At 42.8% G+C, this 22,985-nt stretch overlaps 1 protein-coding gene across 3 annotated transcripts in view; it reads right to left on the reverse strand.

The window, feature by feature from the left end:
• The window catches only part of LOC146810314 (ATP-binding cassette sub-family A member 10-like), a 1,546,030-nt gene that overhangs the window by 1,380,470 nt on the left and 142,575 nt on the right, over nucleotides 1–22,985 (reverse strand). For all 3 annotated transcript variants that reach the window (XM_085617307.1, XM_085617308.1, XM_085617306.1), the window contains exon 5: nucleotides 21,303–21,397. In XM_085617307.1, coding sequence (XP_085473433.1) covers nucleotides 21,303–21,397 — 95 coding nt within the window. The remainder of the gene's footprint in view (nucleotides 1–21,302; nucleotides 21,398–22,985) is intronic.

Here is a 22,985-nt window from a genome sequence, read left to right on the forward strand (position 1 = left end):
ACACTGAGTGTCCCCATAGAAATGAGGAGCTTCTGGCGAAATCAGTAAGTCCTCACCTACTTACTCTCAGTGCCTTAATTTCACCCAGGAAAGGTGAAGTCTCTGAATGTAAAATGCCAGATTAGTGATGTTCCAATTAATCTCATTAAATGGCGGTGGTAAAAATGATTGATGATGAATGGAGCATTGCATTGTTTGTAGAGAGAACACATTTACACATTTACATGGCACATATTTACAATTTAAGGCACATGAAATCAAATAAATGATTTTTCATTAATTGCTGAAGCTAGAAATAGAACCCAGGTCTCTGAGTGCCAAGGACAGCTTAGACACATTAATCCAAATTAGCTACAAGGATAGAACACTGAATTCGAACCAGTACCTTAAAACTTTCTGAACATGCATAAATACTCAGAACCTGCAGCCATCTTCCTTATTTGTTGCTGCTCATGTACAGATAAGTCATTTGCCTTAGTCTGGATATTTATGGCGGTTTGTAGTTAGTTATGTGAGGTTTTTATTATGTTTGTGATATTTAAGGAGCTGTTTGTTTGGTAGAAAGTAGAATACATTTTAAGTGAGGGGTTTAGAATGTTTTGTTTTTTTTGGATAATTTCATTGTAATTTATGGGCTTTTTATGGAAGGAATATGCTGGGCACACTGAAAACAGCTTTATTTCGATGGGACTTATGGTTGGCGGCGCATGTGCTTTTGTTAAAAAGAAGCACTAGGCTGACAGGTTCTACCTGCTGGGAGTGAGTGAGCTGTTCATAATTGAAGTTCAAGTGATTGACAGCTGTTCAGCCGCTTTTGTGTGAGTGCTGTTAGTCACTCCCGGCTATGTGCATATGCATGACAAGCAGTTCTTTGACTAATTCAGGCTACCGTATGAGAGCACATCAGGCGTGTGAGCGGGGGCCATTTTGTTTTGAGAAACTGTAGCTTTGCGAGTGGGGAGTGGCAGCAGCCATGTTTTGGTAATGGGAAATTATCGTTACTAGTAACACTGAGTAGACGCTTCGTCAGCAAGTTTAGAGGGGTTTAGATATTTTGATATCTTTTGATGGAAGTCAGGCTTTTTTGGAGTTAACTGGAAGTAATCTTTATTTTGCCATTATGGTATTCTCAGTTGAGGATCAGAGTCTTGGTGAGATAGGATGGTTCAGGCCTCTGTGAATAAGGCTTACTTGAATTTGGCATCTCAACTAGGAAAAAGATTGGGTGATTGTGTGGAGAGGTTACTACTTGCCATTAGTAAATCAGCTGACAAGGTGGAGGAAGAGCATTTGTGGTCAGTTGAGGAGTCAATGGTAAATACAGATGTGTCTACTGAGGAGCAAACACAATACAGAAAAAGAAGCATCTGATTTGGATAAATCCCATATTGTAAGGAAACATGATGTTCCTGGTAATAAAAGGAAAAGGGCAACTCGTTTGGAGTTGGAGGATATGGCTATAAAGGCAACAAAAAGGGGTCACAAAGTGGTTGCTTGTGATGAATCATCAAGTAGTGGTGATTCTGAGATAAGTTGTACTTCTGATTTTGAGGATTCAGATCCGGAGGAAACTAGGATGAAGAGACAAAAGCGGGAGCTCAAGAAAGTGTGGTTAAAGGATTATTTGATACTTTTGGAGAGGACATGTTTGATCTTATTCTTGGTAAGCATACGTTATCACCTCGGTGGACCCCAGCAAATAACGTCATTCAATATGTGGAGTATTGGATCAGATGTGAATGCCAAAGGAAGTGAAAACTCGATTAAGGTCAGAGTGTCCAAGATCAATGTTGAGTGATAAGGTGGCATATACCACCAAGCTGGATCCTAAGATGGTGGTGTTTCTAAATAATCTGGAGGGGATCCTATGAAGGGTCTGAATAAAGGCCTAACTGGTTATCAGGATAGATTGATGGATGTGCTGGGTCCTTTGAAAAAGATTTTCGATATGTGTTAGGAGGCATATATGAATAATGCACGCATTAATGTAGAAAAGATGCATGAGTGGGTGCAAAGGGCAATTTGCTTGTTGGGTAACTCTAATGAAGCCTTATGTTTTGAGAGGAGGAAAAGAAACCTTACGAAAATAGACTCTAAATTGGCTAAGATTGCCAATAAGGAGTCGGGGTCAGAAGCCAATGATTTGCTGTTTGGTGAAGAGTTTGTTAAGGATATGTTGAGATATGTGGGAACATTCAATTAAATCCAGAAGGTTTAGAAGGATATAAGAAATGTTTTGGTGGAGCTGGGAAAATGCGGGGTCGATTTCCCGTCTGAGGATATGGAATTACTCGGGCATTGTGTTCTCGAGGATTTATATCCCTTCGTTGATACCAAGCTTCTTCCCTCAGCATCAAAGGGGACGAGCTAGAAGTTCAAAAGGCAAGAGATTGGCTCGGGAGAGTCAGGAATATTTTGCAGGAGGCCCTATATATATGTAATATAAATGTAAAACTGGGTGGCAGACTTGCCTGCTTTTTGACACATTGGAAAGAGATCATGAGGGACCCAGGGGATTTGAAGACAGAACAGGGTCATGGTAGAGCATTTGTAGGATTTCCAGTGTAAAAAAAAAAAGACCAAGAGTTCTGATATTTTCAAAGGAGCAAGAGGTTTTGGTTACTCAAGAGTAGAAAGCTCTCCTGGAGAAGGGTGCAATTGACTTAAGGAAGAGATAAAAGACCAAGATTTAAGTCTGGTAATTGATGTAGCGTCCTCCACAGTCCGGTAGCACACAAGTGAATACGCCACACATGGAGCTGTGTAACAGACATCTTTACTCCTCAGCGTACAATCACACACTGCTCTCTGATTACATCATGACCGTTAATAACCACATCTTAACACCTCACAGCAAGTTACATATTTCCTCTGTTGAGTCCGCCCAGAACCGAAAGAGTCCTAGCGTACATAATTTCACAACACTCCACCCCCCCTTGTTAAATAAAAAGTACAAACAACAGTTGCATTGTATTTCTTCAATAAGGAATTGAGGCGCTCGCACTAGTCAACCAGATCGAGTGGTATGAGTTGATTCAGAGGCACTCTAATCGTGCACTGATGGCACCAGGTCTGATGCTTGATCTGGACTGTTAGGCGGAATCACCTCATTCATAACTGCAGGAGCCTAACAATAGTCAAGGTATATGCTTAAAGTGTGAAGTGTACCATGTGATGGATTTTCCAGGACGATGCGCTATCACCATGTGTCATTTGCATATCGCAACTTTCAGTGAATCAACAGCAAATGCAGTGTCGGTTTTCCACTTTCATTCGGTCTTGACCAAGACCTAGACACCTTCATCATGTTTTCAATTTGCACTTTTGAGAAGTGTCTGTGACATGAACCTTGTCAGCATTCAAGGTTTTGTCTACTGTCCACTGTGGTAGTTTGGTCCCGATGGCTTTCTCAGATAGCAAGGTGGCAGGGCTCTCACCAGTTGTGGAATGAGGAGTTAAACAATAAGCACAGAGGGCTTGACACAGAGCTTGGTTTAACTCGATTTCCTCCATGGATACCCATTGATGCCTTATATTTAGTCTGACTAGAAAGTCCTTGAATTCTTTGCTACTGAAAAGGCAAACATTGAGAATGACGGGAATACCACACGTTGCAAAGATGTCATCCAGGCGCTCAATGACCTTGTTATGTGTTGTTAATGATAATTCCTCCACTAAAGGATAGCGTGAATACTCATCAATGACTACCATGTGGTAGGGGTGCAAATAAATTGACTGCAGTTCTTTCCCAAGCCTGTCCAGGAAGGTCAGATATTGCCAATGTATGCTGCGTCACTTTTATAGTAAGTCAGTGGCAAAGGTGATAGTCTTTTAGTTTCCTTTCAACTCGCTCGTCTTGGCATGGTAAACATACGCGGTCTCTTAGGGCTCTTCTAGTAGCTACAATGCCCTTCATGAGCTAGTTCAATGACCTGCTGTCTTAGGCGTTCACGTATGACGATTCTCGAGTCTCTCAATACAACACCTTCCCTGGTCACAGAGAGTTCATTCTGTAAATTTGTGAATTTTTGAAATGCAACATCGTCATCTAAAGGTTGAACACTTGCACAATTTGGTTAAAATTATGTCTTTGAGGATAAGCATGCTCTTATCGGCATTAGTAGCAGCAATAATCTGATCAATTGATAGGTGCTACTGGTGTGCTGGACCTCACAATGAAGTTAATGGACTCCTCAGCTGTTCTGGTAGTCATCAAAAAGCAATCAGCAGGGTTCTGGTCTTTTGGCTGGCTTGTGTATAATTGCATAGTCATATTCTTGCAGTCGCAGCCCCCACCTCTCAGTGTGAGGGGGCATCTTGGCTTTTGGATTTCCCAAAATGGTGAGCAGCACTTTGTGAACTGTAATGATAGTGACATTTTTTCCATATAGAAACACATGAAAATGTTTGCAGGCCCACACTACACTACTTCTCCGGCTGAGAATAGACACATTCTGTGTCAGACAGGCTTCGACTGGCATTGGCCACAATGTGTTTTCTGAGCATTCGAATGACCATTATGTTGACTAAGAATTGCCCCCAGCCTCTACTTTGATCTGAGTCTGTAACTTGGGGTAAAATTAAGCCATCTCAGTTGCATTCTCAATTACATATTTTATTTTTTTGAAGCACATTCAGAAGACCATTGGAATGGGACATTTTGTTTTCTTAAGTCTCTAAATGGGGCACACACAGTAGCACATTCACAAATGTACCTTGAGCAATCACTTGCAATGCCTAAGAAGGATCCCAGAATGATGACATCTTGTGGGGGGCAAGTAGCTGATCATGTTTGCACTTTATCGAGGTCAGGAGTTATTCCCGCATCAGAGAATATGTGCCCAAAGAATTTGAGTTTGGTCTTGTGAAACTCACACTTTGCTGCGCTCTGAGTGAGACCTGAATCAGCAAGGAACTGGCCCACTTTTGTAAGAGCTTTGTCGTGCTCCTTTTGAACTGCTCCAAATACCAGTATGTCATCACTGTAATTAAAAGCATGCATGACAGGTTGAATTATTTGGCAAATAACATCCTGAAATATTTCTGCAGCTGTAGACTCCAAAACTTGACTATTTGTATCTGAACAAATCAATATGAGTCGAAAAAGTAGTGATGTATCTACAATTCTATTCCAACTCGAGTTGATGGTATCCCTTGTTCAGGTCAAAACGGAAGAAGACTTTGGCAATATTCAGTTGCATGATCATGTCTGCTATGTGTGGACCAGGATGTCTTTCTTTCTTGATTGCTTTGTTTGCCTGGTGCATATCAACACAGATGCGCACTGCACCTTCACTGTCCTTTTATGGCACCACCACTATGGGAGAATCCCATGGTGTAGGACCAGTGGAGCACTCAAAGATGTCATGCTTCAACAGCATTTCTAGTTCTTTCTCAAGAGCTTCTTGTAAGTGAAAAAGCAACTTTGCAGTGCCTCTTTGCGACAGAGCTAAGGTCCTCATTAATGTGAAGTTGCACTTTCATTGTCTTAAGCCTGCCAAGGCCATGAAACAACGGAAATGGACTCACAACTTCGGATCAAGTGTGGAGGTTGTCATTGAGAGATATTAGTCCCATGTCAGCCTTAGTAGCAAAATTGGGTAGGCATGCACTGGACGAAGTTCCTTGAAGAACATGATTTGGAACTTGCACTGATACTGCTTTATGTTGCATTGTCACTGTGAATGACCCTTGACTCTGCAATTGTTTGGAATCAGCCCATGTGTATACCTTTATTTTTTTTTGTCAAAACTCTTTTTATTGAAAATTGAGCACATTGAATAAAAGCAATATATCATACTATCGTTCCCCACAGTTCCATCGTAATCTAATGAAGACACAGATTCTCCATGTGTGGGTGCCTCCAACTTGAACAGTTTGTCAATTCTAAACCCTCTCTTCCGAGTGGATGTTTAGTTCGTTTTAATTTTTATAACCCTTCCCAACTAATCCCCCCTCTCCCCCCAACCTCTGTGGTGGTAAAGCAGTTGCATCCACTCTAGCCTAGGGTGTAGTGTATAGCTCGGGAAGTAAATACCTTCATGTTCGACAGGTTGAGGCATTGCATAGGAGACAGGCTGTTGAACTAGCATGATGTTAATCGACTCAACACTGTCTATGTTAAAGGTTATGAGGCAAACGTTGACCTTTATTGTAATCTTGGGGCAATGTCCAAATGAATTCTGTTATTTCATTTGGTGGTCCGCCTTTATCTTTTGTTACTCCTTACAAACAGTTAAACCGATGTGTGCCTGTTGTTTCTTGGTCGATACTTTCATCACACATCCATCTTCTTCATTGGCACTTGATAATGACGTTGATGTTGACGTGCCTTTGTAACATGAACTTGATGATGATCGACTTCATCTGATTTCTACTTGTCATAATTGATGTCGTCTTTATGCCTTTTGGGCTTGGTAATAATGCTTCTGGAACCTTCTGGTGTCCATTTTCTCTGCTCACTGAGACATATTTGGTTTCTCTTTTGCTTTGCAACCCGTTATAAAGTGGTTGCCTTTCCCGCAACCTTAGTATGTCTATCCTATGGCTGGACATTTTCCTTCATGGGATAATGAAGACCCACATCGGAAACACAACCTTGCGTGCATCTACCTTGTGCTTCCTTTTCATGACCAACGCTCATTTATTGTTCGCTGTTCCAGCTTCTATATCAGCAGCTTTTCAATCTGCTCTGTCATTGGCTCTTGCAGCAATTTGACATTTCACTAAGCTGAGCGTCTCTCTCAACATGCATTATCTGAAAGAGTCTGACAGGCAGCCATCCATGCCTCTGAGGCCTATGGCTTCTTCATCATTAAATTCACTTAACTTACAGTGTTTGATAAGCACATCAAGTCTTTCAACAAACTCATCCATCATTTCACCAGTTTTCTGTTTTGCTTGATTGAAATTGTGTCTTTCATAGTCGACATTTTGATCTAATGGTACAATATTGTATCAGTCTGCAAAATTTCCTTCAGCTCTTCTTTTACTCCATCACCGGCAAGTTCTTCAAATATTTTATGATTTTCTTGTCATTTGCTTCTTCTAGGACATCTATAAAGCCATTAAATGTCTCGATTCATGCAGTGCACCTGACACCAATAGTCTACTTTTTGGCTGTGTCAAATGGCAATGGTTTTTTCAGAAACACAGCTGCATCGTACTTTGCGTTTTTTTTCTACTACTGTTGGGAGCGTATGCTGTTCAGACAATGGCTGCTGGTTTGCACCTGTAATTTCTTCAACACCAGCCATGCCCTTGCCCTTGGGCCATCACATCCGATCCAAGGTCGTAGATCCCCATCTTCCTTCTTGCTGGTGAGTAACAACCCTGTTTCTTGCACTTGGTCATTATTGCATTTAGCTTTTTGCATCGTACATGGTTGTCACTGCCTTTAGCAGTTTGCTTTGTATCACTGACGGCTGTGTTATCACGTGGCACAGTATCAGTAGACGCCTCAAGACATGGCTGACCAGTAGCTGCCTTCCCTCCCTCCCCCCACCCTTAGCACCTTGAGACCCTCACGGGTGAGTAGCGCGCTCTACAAATGTCTTGATTGATTGATTGAGTATCTCTTCTTTTGGCTTTACCAGTGGGTTTCTGGTGGGCTTTTTGACTGTGCTCCTCCATCGGGCCTTCAACTTCTTCAAGGGCCGTATTTAGCCTGAAGCGAGACTTCCACACACACCAACTTCAAACTGCTTTTCATCTCTTTGGGCGCATGTAGAATGCAGGAGCAGTTTGCTTTAGCATTGCAAATGCTCGGGGAGAGCAGTCTTGTTTCTTTATGGCACAGATCCCCATAATCGTCGCCAGTTGTAGCATCCTCCACAGCCCAGGAGCATGCAAATGAATATGACACACACAGAGCTCTGTAACAGATGTCCTTATTGCTCAGCACACAATCACATACTGCTCTCTGATTACATCAAAAACGTTTATAATCACACCTTAACACCTCCTAAAAATTACACAAATCATCTGTTGAGTCCACCTCAAACCGCTAAGGTCCTAGCACACATATTCTCTTTACACTATATCCGCTTTATGGGATCTGAATTGATTGGGTGCAGTACAATAATTTCAATATGGAAGGTATCTATTTATTGAGTGGTCTTCTGATGAGAGCAGATTAGTCAGCACATCTGGATTTGAAAGATGCATATTTCACCATTCCAATCTATTTGGAAAACAGTCATTATCTGAGGTTTCAGTGGCAGGGGAAAATGTGGCGGTTCAGGTGTCTTATATTTGGTGTAAAGTCGGCTCCATTAGGTGTCCGAATAATATTTTATTTGGACGACACTCTGATCATGGCAAAATCGAGCTAGTTGGTGAAGGAGCAAACATAGGTAGCAGTTTGCTTTATGGAGGATCGGGGTTTTTTTGGTGAACAGAGTGAAGTTGTGTTTGGTTCCCAGTCAGGAAATTATATTTTTAGGTTTTCAGATTCAGAGATTTGATTGCATGTTGAGGTTACTAATGGAGAAGGTGAGGAAGATCCACAGGTAGTTACAGAGGGTGAAGACTTCCGATTGGTTTTCATTACGTCAGATGAATAGGTTGTTGGGCTTATTATCAGCTTTGGTTCAGGAAGTCTTCCTAGCTCCACTGTATTACAGAGCTTTGCAGAGGCTGAAAGCTTATCTACATTTGGGGATGAGGTATTCACAGAAAGTGATATTGGATCTGGAAGCAAGAAAGAAATTGTATTTGGTGGATGGCCAATTTAGAGGCATTGAATGGAAGGGTTATTTCATTTTTGCCAATCTACCAGAGTTGGTCATAGAATCAGATGCAAGCCTTCAAGGCCTGTGAGCAAGATGCAGTTAAATGACAACAGGGGGGAAATGGTTGTTTGAGGGAAATGAAATGATTAGCAGTTATCTGGAGTTTCCAGCAGGTTCTTTTCCAGTGAAGAGCTTTGTCAGGGATCGTGTGAAGTGCTGTGTGTTGTTGAAAATGAAAAATGTGTAAGCGGCCAGGTATGTCAACAGATTAGGGGGTCCACGATCAAAGGCTTTTGCGCATTTGGAAAGGGATTTTGGCATTATTGCCAGAGTCAGAATATTATTATTCAGTCGCATCATATTACAGGGTTGAGCAATTGAGTGGCAGATTGGAATTCAAATAATCTAAAAGATTTAACGATTGGAGAGTTGACGAGGAGAGGAAGTAGGGTCCATTTACAGTGGATCTAGTTGAAATTAGACTGAATACTGAACTTCTGGTATTCTTCAGTTAGAACGCGAATGCAGAGGCCAGGGCGGTGGGTGTATTTCTGTAGATTTGGAACTTAGGTGGCAGTTATGCGCTCCCTCCTTTTTCAATGATGCAGAGATTGCAAGTGAAGGTAAGGTGAGAGAGGCAAATGTTCTTTTAGTGACTCATTTTTGACCGTCTCAGACATGGTTCCCAGATGTAATGAGTTTGTTGATCCAATTGAGTTAGTATGTTTTCCATGTGGCTCGTAAATGCACCAGCAGAGTGTGTTAAAGGGACATTTGCAGTGAATGGCTTGGATGATTCCAGGAAAATATGGTAAATGTCATGTTTATCTTCAGAAGCTTTAAAACTCATCAGGGAGTATAGGACACCAGGTAACTCAATGACATATAAGTTTCCATGGAAAAGATGGGTCTGTTGGTGTTTGGAAAAGGGTTTAGGTCCCGTATCAGTACCTGTTGTAAATTTAGTAAATTATTAGGCAGAGGTTTTTAAACAAGTCAATTTGTATAGTTCAGTGAGCCTATGTAGGTTGGCAGTTTCTGCAGGACATATGTTGGTGGATCGGGTGCCTCGGGGGGCAACATGATTTAGTTAGGAGATTGGTAAGAAGTGTACAGTTTAAGGTTTCTCTAGGTTCAAAGTATTCATCTCTGTGGGATGTTGATCTATTTTTGAATGGAGTTAGTAAATGTGAGTAGGAATGAGGTTTTAAATCTGAGGAGTTTTTTATTGAAATTGGCTATGCTACTTTCTTTAGTTTATTTCAGGAAGGTTTCGGATATTCAGGCTTTGGGGGTTTCTACTAGATATCATCAGCTGGAAGAAGTGTGTTTTTATGTGAGGAATAGGACTAAGACAATGTCTAGGACTATACTTAATCCTAAATTGGAGGATCAGGAGGATTTGTGTTTGGTAAATTGTTTGAACGAATATGAGGAAAGGACTCAGAATTTAAAGAGAAAGGGAGATTCTCAGTTGTTAATTTCATTCACATATCTCTATAAACAAGTTTATAATCCTACTTCAGCACGGAGGGTTAAAGAAGTTATGAATAAAGCAGGCATACATTTTGATCGATTTGGGGCTCATTCTGCTAGGGGCACTATGTACTCTAAAGCCTTTTGGGTGGGAGGAACTTTATTCTTGCTTCAGCAGTTTGGGCAAGTGAGACAGTGCTTAAATGTTTGCATTTCAAACTGCTGGATAGTGCTGCAGTGAATGCTATGGCAGTGCTTTAAACATGCATAGCATTGGCATCCATATATTGGCATAATATTTGTATTTTCCACAGTTGGGGTGGATATAAAATCATGATTTTATTAAAGACATGGAAGCTAATGTTATCGTATCCAGCTACATCCTCCCCCATTCATTTGTTTAGGTCGAGCCTAGGCAGCGAGCATGCGCTGTTGGAAGACCTGCTGTAATCAGTATCCGGAGTGTAATCCCACCTGCTGCTTGCCATTGGTTTACTCCTCCGTCCCTTTTCTTTGCTGGCTCCTCAGTGGTTGGTGCTCCCGATAGATCACATTCATTTTTTTCTCGCGAGCACCGGCCAACTACAGTTTCCTTTCACTGTACGTATTGTTTTGTGCCTTTGGGGACTATTTTTTTTAAGGTGAAAGCCTATGAGAGCTTCTTGCGAGCCAGCCTCATGTTTCGTGGAAAGCTTAAGCAGGCTCACAGTAACTCTGCAGGCTGCTATACTTCATACAGCTCATAGGAGGCTGCGGGCGAGAGCGGGGAAGCTTTGCCACCAAAAACGGCGCAACATGCAGGCCCCTTCAAAAGCCACGCAGCATGTTTTCTGTAATCAACATGGAGTCCGCCATGCTTTTTTACGCAAAAACAACAATTGATGGACAGAATGCAGAACAATGTCATACATTCACCCCAGTACTCGGGAAGACAAATGCAAAAACAACAATTGATGGACAGAATGCAGAACAGTGTCATACATTCACCCCAGTACAGAGATCTGGGCCTAAATCCATCGTTTTTTTGCTCACCATGCCGTTCCAGTTTCAACCCAGCCATATGCAAATCAGTCTTGACCCTGTGCCCTATGGGAACAGTCCAGCCCGAACTGCCAGGCTAGGTCCTCCCTGGACTGGAAACAAGCATCCTAGGACCGGTTTCGGGGTTTCACCCCTTTTCAGCCAGGATAGCTTGATTCCGCCGGTCGACTCATTGACCGGGCAGAAAAAGGGCATGATATGGTGACGGTGTCTGTGGGTCCCGTGCTCACTACGCCACTGGAGTCAAGCTATCCTGGCTGATGACGGCTGATAGCCAGAAACCGGTCCTAGGATGCTTGATTTCGGCCCAGGGAAGACATGGCTTGGCAGTTTGGGCTGGACTGTTCCCATGAGGCACAGGGTCAAGACTGATTTGTAGATGGCCATGTCTGAACTGGGGTGGCGTAGTGGGCAAAAGAACGATGGATTTAACCCAGATCTCTTGACAGGGGGAGAATGTCTGCATTGTCAGCATTCCGTCCATCATTTGTTTGTTGTAACACTTTTCGCCCTAAGTGGGATGGGTATGCCCAGACGTGGGTCCCGTGCTCACTACGCCACTGGAGTCAAGCTATCCTGGCTGATGACGGCTGATAGCCAGAAACCGGTCCTAGGATGCTTGATTTCGGCCCAGGGAAGACATGGCTTGGCAGTTCAGGCTGGACTGTTCCCATGAGGCACAGGGTCAAGACTGATTTGCATATGGCCATGTCTGAACTGGGGTGGCGTAGTGGGCAAAAGAACGATGGATTTAACCCAGATCTCTTGACTGGGGGAGAATGTCTGCATTGTCAGCATTCCGTCCATCATTTGTTTGTTGTAACACTTTTTGCCCTAAGTGGGATGGGTATGCCCTGACGTGGGTCCCGTGCTCACTACGCCACTGGAGTCAAGCTATCCTGGCTGATGACGGCTGATAGCCAGAAACCGGTCCTAGGATGCTTGATTCCGGTCCAGGGAAGACATGACTTGGCAGTTCGGGCTGGACTGTTCCTATGAGGCACAGGGTCAAGACTGATTTGCACATGGCCATGTCTAAACTGGGGTGGCGTAGTGGGCAAAAGAACGATGGATTTAACCCAGATCTCTTGACTGGGGGAGAATGTCTGCATTGTCAGCATTCCGTCCATCATTTGTTTGTTGTAACGCTTTTCGCCCTAAGTGGGATGGGTATTCCCAGACGTGGGACCCGTGCTCACTACGCCACTGGAGTCAAGCTATCCTGGCTGATGACGGCTGATAGCCAGAAACCGGTCCTAGGATGCTTGATTCCGGTCCAGGGAAGACATGACTTGGCAGTTCGGGCTGGACTGTTCCTATGAGGCACAGGGTCAAGACTGATTTGCACATGGCCATGTCTAAACTGGGGTGGCGTAGTGGGCAAAAGAACGATGGATTTAACCCAGATCTCTTGACTGGGGGAGAATGTCTGCATTGTCAGCATTCCGTCCATCATTTGTTTGTTGAAATGCTTTTTTACATCAGCACAGCTCTTAACAGCTTTCCCGCCATGCCTCCCTTCCCTGTCCCATCTCGTGTCTCTGGCCCACAGCTGGTCATCCCTTTCATGTGCATTTGTACTGTTATCTGAAAGCCTGTGGGAGCTGCTCGAGAGCCAGTAACTATTAATTGAGCGTATTCCACTGCCTTTGGCCGAGGTTCAATCTATGTCCATTGGAACATGCTTGAATGTCTTTAATCAGTCATTAATTTCCCATTGGTGCTCCCGCTAAACAAGTCCAGACGCATTCTTGTTTCTCCCGTCGCCAATCACCCTCCTCCTGCAATCCATTGCCTCCACCCACCTTGCCCTTTCCCTCCCCCCCTGCTGCCAGTCATGTTACCAGATAGCCTCCCATCGTTTCTTACTGTCCCTTCACCTCGCTAGGAAATAACATTGGCAAAGCTTTGGCAATGCTTTTACAAAATTTATTGTGCAGCTTTGTATAGTGTCAATTTGGTTCAAATGTATTGGACCGCCTTACGTGATCACCAGTTATTTGCAGACAATCCCTCTCAGCCGCTGCTTGTGGTGAGTTTGTACCAGACTGAGTTCAATCATCCCCACACTCCCAATGTTGCTTGCTGACCTCCCACCTCCCCCAACCACCTTGCCAGAAGAAAAAATAAACATTGGCAAAGTTTGGCAATGCATTTATTCATTTCTTTATTCATATACCTGTATTGGTTAAACAATTAACATGTTCAGAAGTTATTACACAAATATTTTCTTCACATAACGATTTTACTAAAACATATAAAGAAATATGTAGCATCCAAGATGAGAGTATGTGCAACATTTACCTATCCCCCTTCAAAAGTACAACACAATTGCAGGATTGTTCTAGAGGTGGGATGGCTAACCTGACCCCAATCATTACAGCACGAGCCAAGCCTGGAAAACATTGCTGTGTAACACGCTAGTTTGCAACCGCAGGCATTTATTAAAATGAATAGTTTATTAAAATGTATAATTCCTAAACATACGCTTACATTCAATAGACCGCACTTCCTGAATGCCCTGGTGTTGGTTACAGGCTACAATCAGTTCAGATCGTCCGGTGCCCTTAACTTTTATCAAATATCGCTTTTTGTAGTGCACCTTTTATATGAGAAGTAACATCGGACCCAGTTAATTACAGTGATGTACCAAACACCACATGATTCGGTCAACTCAGTGAGCTGGGATATGAGCCCTGGATTCCCCGCCCACCCCGTTTGCAACACAGCTCCCCTAACAAATCAACTTCTTCTGTTGCCAACAAAGAACAAAGCATTATGTTTTTGTCTTCCAGCAGTAGATACATTGCTACCGAACTTTCAATGGAGCGGACATCCCATGTTAAACAATTTGGCACCCTTTAAGAAATCTATCCTGACAAAAGTTCATTTGATTTATTCTAAAAAGAGCCAAGGCCCCAAAATAAAATGAAGCAAACCCCATCAAAGAAAATGAATCTCGGTTGTTCTTCGTAGTAAAGTTAAGTGCAAGAAAGTGGTCTATTTTGTTTTTGCTTTATATTGAGAACAGCGTTTTGCCTTGACTTGGAAAATCAAACTACTTTAGGACAATCCCACTACCAAAAGGAGTCAAGTGAATAATTTGGCAAAAAAGAGTTGCGGTCCACTCAGAAGGTTAAGGCTTTCAATAAAAAATGCCTGAAAAGTGCAACTCAACTGTACAATTTAGACTACTGCTGCCTTCTACATTTAACTGCTATTTCAATAGAAAAGTTTCATGCAGAAAATCATTCTTTCAGATTTCATCCATGCCTGTGTATACCATACTAGCCGTCTGTCCTTTTTAGGTTGCCACCTTGCTAAAGACATCTTGGGGACATTCAGGAAGTTGATGCAGGAATACGAATTAGGAACACCATAAAAGCACATTTTTTTGTTATTTCTGAAGTGTGTTGGAAACAAATAGTTGTATATGATCAAAACAAATCATCACCTTCGGTAATGCCATTTCCACACATCATTTCTGCGCTGTATAGTTTTATTAGTAAAACTGTATGTTTGTGCAAATGTAATGGTCATTTCAATTGAAAATGTGTTGTCTGTAATGGCAATAAGCTACCACACCTAGAATACTCCACTCTATGCCACTCCACACTACTGCACTTTATACCACTGCACTCTTCACCACTCCACTCTAGGCATCTCTACTCTACCCTGTACTCTACGCCACTCTGCCATACTGCACTCTACACCACTGCACTCTATGCCAATGCACTCTACACAATGCACTTTACTCTGTAACACTGAACTCTATGCCCCTGCACTTTATGCCAACCCAACTGTACGCCACTGTAATCTACTCTGCACCACTGCACTCTACACCACTTTACACCATTATACTCTATGCCACTCTACGCAACTGCACTCTACCATGCATCACTCCACCTTACGCCACTTCACTCAGAAACAATCTACTTTATGCCACTCTGCACCACTCCACTCTATGCCACTGCACTCTACGCCACTCTACTCCTAAACACTGCACTCTGCGCCAATGCACTCTACACAACTGCACTCTGTCATTGCACTAAACGCCAATGCACTCAACTCTGCATCACTGTACTCTACACCACTGCTCTATTTGCCACTCTACACAACTACACTCTCACACTCTACTCTGCAACATTGCACTCTCTGCCACTGAACTGTACACCCTTATCCTCTATGCCTATTGGACATGCCATTTTTACATGGTTATCTCCAAACTTTTTGCTTTCTTTCTTCTATTTTTTCTAGCCTCTTTTTGTTGGATTTAGGACTCTGGGCACTTTACCACTGCTAATCAGTGCTGAAATGCATGTGCTGTCTGTTTCTCGGGTACCCTCTGTAATTTTTCATTTTAAATCCTCTAGACACTGCTGCTACCTGCTTCTCTGGTCTCATCAGTGATAATTCATTCTAACTCCTCTAGGCAGTGCTGCAACTGCATCTTTGGTCCTGTCAGTAATTCCTCATTCTAAATCCACTACATAGTGTTGCTAGCTGCTTCTCTGGTCCTGTCGGTAATTCCTACTTCTAAGTCCTCTGCACAATGCTGTTCCTGCTTCTCTGGTCCCAGTGGTCATTCCTCATTCTAACTCCTCTAGGCATTGCTGCAGCTGTGTCTCTGTTCATACATCCACTACACTCCAAACCAAAACACAAAGGTAAAACACATTGTCATTTACAGCGCCAATAGCTCTAACTCCAGAAAATGAGAGACGTACTGCATTGCAAATGCTTGTTGCTATTGTTTTAGGGCATGAAATTTACTTTGGTGTGAGGCCAATGAAGAAGTTTTCTCATAGAAGCTTTTCACAAAGTTTCAAATGATGGATTATATTTTCTCAGGATAGGGCATTTTTTTCATCTGCAGCAAAAAAGAAGGAAGATGGCTGTGTGTTCTGAGTATTTATGCATATTTGGAATGTTTAAGGTTCTCGTTACAATTCAGTGTTCTATCCTTGTTGCTCCTGTGTGAGGGCAATAATTAGGATAATTCATTATATTAGCCTCAGTGTCTTTAATAAAATAATGATTTTCTACTTCCCGCAGTTGTGGAAAATGTGAATTTTCATGCCCAGTAAAAGTTTTCTGATAGTGACTCATTCTGGCATGAAACTCAGGTGAGTGCAATTTTTGTGTTAGTCGTAAGCATCACCTCTTCAATAGGAATAACGAGTGAAGTGAGACTGTTGGACTCTGAATGGCATCCTTCCGAGGCCTTATGAATGGGAATGTGGCCTTAAATCTTTTGATCAACTATGTCTGGTTGAAAGGTTGTGTCCTGAAATGGAAGCCAAAGAGGGCAGTTCTTTTCTGAGGCAGGAGTTTATATCAATCAATCAATCAATATGAACTTTATTCGGATAAAAACAACATATCCATAAAAGTGCAGTTAAAAAGACATAGTACAAAGAAAAAGGTACAAATATTTCACAAATTTCAGATGATAAAAATTAATCTGGATACATGGTATTGCGGATACGTACCGCCATTTTTAAAAAGGATCCAACTCGAAAACATAATTCATCATTGTTAATAGCTAGCACGATCCCACAAGCTATCTTGTAGTCAGTAACACATCGTAATTTAAAGTACGGGATCAGAAATTTTTTAGTAAGTGGTAGATAATAAGAACAGAAAAATAAAAAATGTAACATTGATTGTTTTAAACTGTTACTACATGGACAGAGGGAAAGATCAAGGTTTGCAGAATAACCAATAGGGAATGACAACAGATATTTCATTGTGTCTGTCCTTAGCCTGAAAAATAGGCCCCTTTCTCAGCAGCCAACAGGTTTTAAAAGATATTTGGGCATAACTGGGGCTGCATGCTCAATTTGCATATATCCAGCAACTGAAGTTTTATTACATTCAGTTGCTAATCTTATTTCTTTATAAGAAGCATAGAGTAGTTCTTCCAGAATTTTAGTGCTGGTAGGGCTATGGTCTAAAGGATTTGAGAAAAGATGTTCCAAATTCAAGCTATTTAAACTTTTGCGGACTCCGGCCAACCATGGAATATCCATTCCTCTGTCACATTTTAAACAATCCAAGACTATCTCCCTAGTCAGTTGTGCGGCCGAATTCTTCCAGATTCTTAGCCAAAACAATGTTGGGCGAGCCTTAATAAAATCTTCTACATAAGGTAGATGAAGCTCGCTGTGGCAAGCATATGTGGAGGAAAAAAATGGGGCTCCCAGTATTTTACAACAGAACCTGTTCTCTTCACACTGAATAGGTGTACTAGTAGTGTTCCCCCATACCTCTCCACCATATGTGATGGTTGGTATGCATTGTAGTCTGTAAATTTTAATGATAGAAGGAACTACCTCTATGTTTTTAGGCTTAGGTAGCCTAAGGATTGTATTGATAGAATTAGTAAATTTCCTTTTACAGTGAGCAATGTGGTCATTCCATAAACCATTAGATGCAAATACCAACCCAAGATACGGGAAAGTGCAAGTGCTTAACAATTGAGTAGAATTTAAAACAATTGAAAAGTTAGAATACTTCCCTAGTACCCCTCATATCGAAACATGTGCGAATCTTGTTACAAGTCACACATTCACTAATTCCCTGAGTTGAATTATGTGGCGCATTAATGTTTTGATGAGGGTTGGGTATACTATTAATAGGGATATTTATAATTTGCCTACTAGCAATGATAGAATCGGGTGTCTTAGCAACATCTTGGGGCACAACATTCACGGGCTGCGATACAGAGTGTGTTTGTTGGACAATCAATGTATTAAGAATACGATCTTGCAATGAGGAGAGAAAGTTATCAAGAACAGGCTTAATATGATCGGTGATAACAGTAATTAGATAGCTAGTGTCAATTACTTTACTTTGATTGTTGTTATCAATAAAGGGGAATAAAAAGTCGTTATCAGTTTGAGTTCCAATCGTGTGAGAGAGCAATTCAACCGGGGGGGCTTGAACAGATGATTGATTTGTTGTTGGGTGAATCCATGAGTTTAAGGTCGAGCGTGTGGAGCATGGGCGAGTGAGTTGTTTTCTCTTCGCACTCGCTGGCTTTCCTACTGTCCTTTTGCGTTTTGCCCCTAAGGTGAGAGTGTAGCTTATTTCAGAATTTGATACAGGTGGATCAAGTGTAATAACATCGTGAACTTCTTCACGGGCCGAAACGGGGACATCGGGATTGCTTACAGTCAAATCAGTTGTTTCGGCAATAAGTCCAGAGAGTGGTGCAGATTGCCCTAAGCCAAGACACAAACGCCTCTCAGTGAGCTCAATTTCATTGCTCACGATACTAACAGCCCCCTCCAACATATTTTCAATACATGTGGTGGTCGATTTCATTACCGGTGCATTAGTGCGCCTCCCCATGGTTTCAAAAACAGCAAACAACAATGGTGCTAGGGGGAATGGCGCAATTAATAATGTTAGTATATGGGGGTGGGCTGTGCTCACCTACGAGATGACCTCAGCCTGTCTTCAAATGTAAGAGGTGTGGCCCAGTCCAGTCTCCTCCGGGCTCTGATGGGCAAGGACGCGCCCGCCCTTGGCCCGGGCGCGGCCCGGGTGCGTCCCGCGCTGCGGTGTTCTCCTGCGCTTTTTAAGCGTGTAGGCGATGTTCTCTCCTCCCTCCTGGGACTGCGGGATTGTGGGCAATGAAGTCCCCTCGAGCAGCAGCAACCAGACCTTCTCAAGCTTTGCCAAGCGCGTCCCGCGCTGCGGTGTTCTCCTGCGCTTTTTAAGCGCGTAGGCGATGTTCTCTCCTCCCTCCTGGGAGTGCGAGATTGTGGGCAATGGAGTCCCCTCGAGCAGCAGCAACCAGACCTTCTCAAGCTTTGCCAAGCGCGTCCCGCGCTGCGGTGTTCTCCTGCGCTTTTTAAGCGCGTAGGCGATGTTCTCTCCTCCCTCCTGGGAGTGCAGGATTGTGGGCAATGGAGTCCCCTCGAGCAGCAGCAACCAGACCTTCTCAAGCTTTGCCAAGCGCGTCCCGCGCTGCGGTGTTCTCCTGCGCTTTTTAAGCGCGTAGGCGATGTTCTCTCCTCCCTCCTGGGAGTGCGGGATTGTGGGCAATGGAGTCCCCTCGAGCAGCAGCAACCAGACCTTCTCAAGCTTTGCCAAGCGCGTCCCGCGCTGCGGTGTTCTCCTGCGCTTTTTAAGCGCGTAGGCGATGTTCTCTCCTCCCTCCTGGCAGTGCGTGATCGTGGGCAATGGAGTCCCCTCGAGCAGCAGCAACCAGACCTACTCAAGCTTTGCAAAGCGCGTCCCGCGCTGCGGTGTTCTCCTGCGCTTTTTAAGCGCGTAGGCGATGTTCTCTCCTCCCTACTGGGAGTGCGGGATTGTGGGCAATGGAGTCCCCTCGAGCAGCAGCAACCAGACCTTCTCAAGCTTTGCCAAGCGCGTCCCGCGCTGCGGTGTTCTCCTGCGCTTTTTAAGCGCGTAGGCGATGTTCTCTCCTCCCTCCTGGGAGTGCGGGATTGTGGGCAATGGAGTCCCCTCGAGCAGCAGCAACCAGACCTTCTCAAGCTTTGCCCCTTGATAGGATCAGTACTGTCAAGAGTCAGGAACTGCTTTTAAAGGTTGATATTAAGATCAGGGCTCCAGGACTTATTCCTCAGAGTTAACTCATCATGGACCGTAATTTGGAAGTGGCGTGGCGTGCACGGAACTCGCGAGTGTTCTCTAAAACCGGGAGCCGTCTGTTTAGCGATTCCGTGTTTACACACACTTATTTCGGACATCAGTCGCCATCTATCTGGAGGCTCGTCCGAGCTTCTCTCAGTGTGTGCATTACTTCATTGCAAATACGGGAGATTATATGCATCAGTTCTGTAGACATAAGTGGCAGTCAGCCGCCTAAACACAAAAGAACGGTATATCTGCACATACCGCTTTTGGCATTGATGGTTTGGCAATGGTACCACTTCTGTAACATAAACAATTGAACCTGCTGCAAAACTGACTGCAAAAACGTTTTTAAATCAAAATAATATGTGTTAGTGTCAAGAGGAAAGTAATTTTGTGAAGAGTGCAGTACAAAAAGTCAAATATATAATGAAATGTGAAATGTAATTTGAACGGTTCTGCTCCTCCACGCGTTCTGTAGCTATGACAGTGAGCCAATCCGTAAATCAGGAGTAGAAGCTAGAATACTTGACACTTTCTTGTCACTTCGAACCGACTGTGAATCAGTATCTGCTACACTCTGATATCCATACAGATTTTTTGTTCACAGTTTGAACATTTGTCACAGTTCCATTTGTTTCTCAAAAGATCATCAGGCAATACAGTTTTGCAGATCACATAAATTTCAAGGTAGATGGAAATACAAAATTTTGACTCAATTCGCCCCTTTCCTTTCGGTCACAGAAACGTTTTGACGCATTGCGACCACACTAAAAGTACTGCACTGATATAATAATGTGTGTAGACTTTTTAAACAACTAAAACACGGTCGAGGTTTAATTTTCCAGGGGGCATATCAACAAGCAGCCGAAAAGCGGCGATAATTGTATCGCCTAATCAGCAAGGTCACGCTAACGCGTGAAACCTTGCTTTAGCGTCAGGATTCCTAACGCCCAGCTTTGCATCTCTAATGAGGTGCAAAGTGGGCGTTCCTGACCTGGCATGACAGGAGACATGTCGCTAAGCGACATTTCTCCTATCAGCAAACCTAACGCTATGAAGCATAGCGTCAGGAAAAGTAGCAATAACCCCCTGTTATCGCTACTAGTTTCCTTACGCCTGCTTCAGGACTGACTTAGCCATGATATCCTATGGAAGGTGGATATCATGGCTAAGTTTGTGAGTCCCTATCAACTAGCTAACGTGAGATTATCGCTGGGTTTCCAGCGATAATCTCACGTTAGCCAGTTAGCGCTAGGATTTTTATCGCTGATGAGATAAGCGTTGCTAATAGCACGCTATTTCAGCGATAAAAATAGGCGCTAGCCGGCGATAATTATCCGAGCGCTAAGTGCGCTCAGCGATAATTATCGCCGGTTGTTGTTGATATGCCCCCAAGTTACTGAAGCTCCATGTTACAAACTGTAAACTGGAATGTCTACTTACTTCTATAATGGCAGCGTCGACGCTTGCTTGCAGGAACACAAAGCCTTTCAGCCAATACTTCGTGGCACTACAGAAATCTGAATGATGCTCGCAATCTGTGGAAGGGAATGATCATAACAAAGACATTCATTGTCATTGAAGAAATGCCAAGTATATTGAGACGTGTCACTTGCAAAAGAGAACACTGGCACACATTTTAGCGGCATCAAGGCAAAGGCAATGGGGATCAATGGGCCCTGTCATAAACGGGTTGGCACTGCTTTAAAAATGAAATCCATTTAACTCTATTGTTTTCTTCTTGTACAATAAAAAACGGAATATATTTTATTTTTGCCTCAAACTTAGCCTGAACCTTATTACAAGAAAATAGTTCCAATGAGCAAACATGGAGCTAATTGTTTCTGGACTACATTTGCAGCTTTTAAAATAGGGAACCGAGCAGACACATTTTGTTCCACTTCAACATTCTAGACATTTGTATACGTGGGGCTCATTCTAATCTTGTAAGCAGCAAACATGGTGCAGCATGAATTTAACCATTTATATCTGGTGCAACATTTTATAGAAAATGGTTTGAGGGCAAAGCTGGTTAATCCACTTTTTGTTGTTCAAACATCATCAAAGTTCCTATATCAATTTAGTAGAACACGAGAGCGACAGAAAGTTTCTATGGAGCAGGGCTCAAGTACCAGACTGCCTGTCCTTTTCCGATCTACCAAATTCAGGGCAAAATAGATGTGGACAGCAGTTCCCTTCCCCATAGGAATTATGTGAACCTCAGGAGCACTGCAGAGCTCTTTATTTTCACCTCTAGATTTCGGCTTCAGAAAATAGATAACTTCAAAGAGTGAAAGTCCAGGGAAAATGAGAAATTATTAGAGAAATCAGACCCAGAATTACTGATTCCCTTGTAAATGCTCATTTTTTAGGGACACTGATAGTGCCACTTATAGTGGACCTGACTTTCCCCACAGCCCCAGAGTTATCGGTAACTACAAGGGTATGAAAAATCCACCCTATTTCTGGATGGCTTGTTATGAGGACTAAGGTGGTGAAACAAATACTTAAACAGTAATTTTGTCAAATGAGAAAAAGAATATGACCAATTTTCTGGGACTGATCATAGTATTTGTTTGTTTAACATATTGGCAGACAATTTGTGTGGAATATGTAAAATGACATTAGTGTAACTGTAACGTGCTTCAACCATGTTTTCTGGCTCACACTAACACTGCCCAAGGGAAGTGGCCATCTCTGACATAGAACTATTCTTACCTCATGGCTGCCAAGATGAGAAAACAAGCCTAAATGTATATGTGTTATTGCTTCTATCTGAAGAATGGTTCTCTTCTTCTCATGAGCTCAGACTAGACATCACTTTGTATTTTTTCTAAGAATTATTTCACATGAATGTTCAAAACATAGGCGCTTTAGATTATAAATTTGTGATTTACATTACCTGCAGAACTTGCTCCATTTGACTGTGGTAGGGAAAACTCTTGCTGTTTGATTCCGTGATTCACAGGTTATTATTTTTTGTTTTCCTAATAAACCTTTTCAGACTTCTATTGGCCTGTTAGAAGATTTTTTTTTCATATTTGCATGCTCACCTTTTTCTACAGGTGTTGAAATATAATACATCCAGAGCCTTAGTGTCAACAAATGTAAGATGCAGTTGAGGGT

Source organism: Triturus cristatus, chromosome 7 (assembly GCF_964204655.1).
Source record: "Triturus cristatus chromosome 7, aTriCri1.1, whole genome shotgun sequence".
Lineage (NCBI taxonomy): Eukaryota > Metazoa > Chordata > Amphibia > Caudata > Salamandridae > Triturus > Triturus cristatus.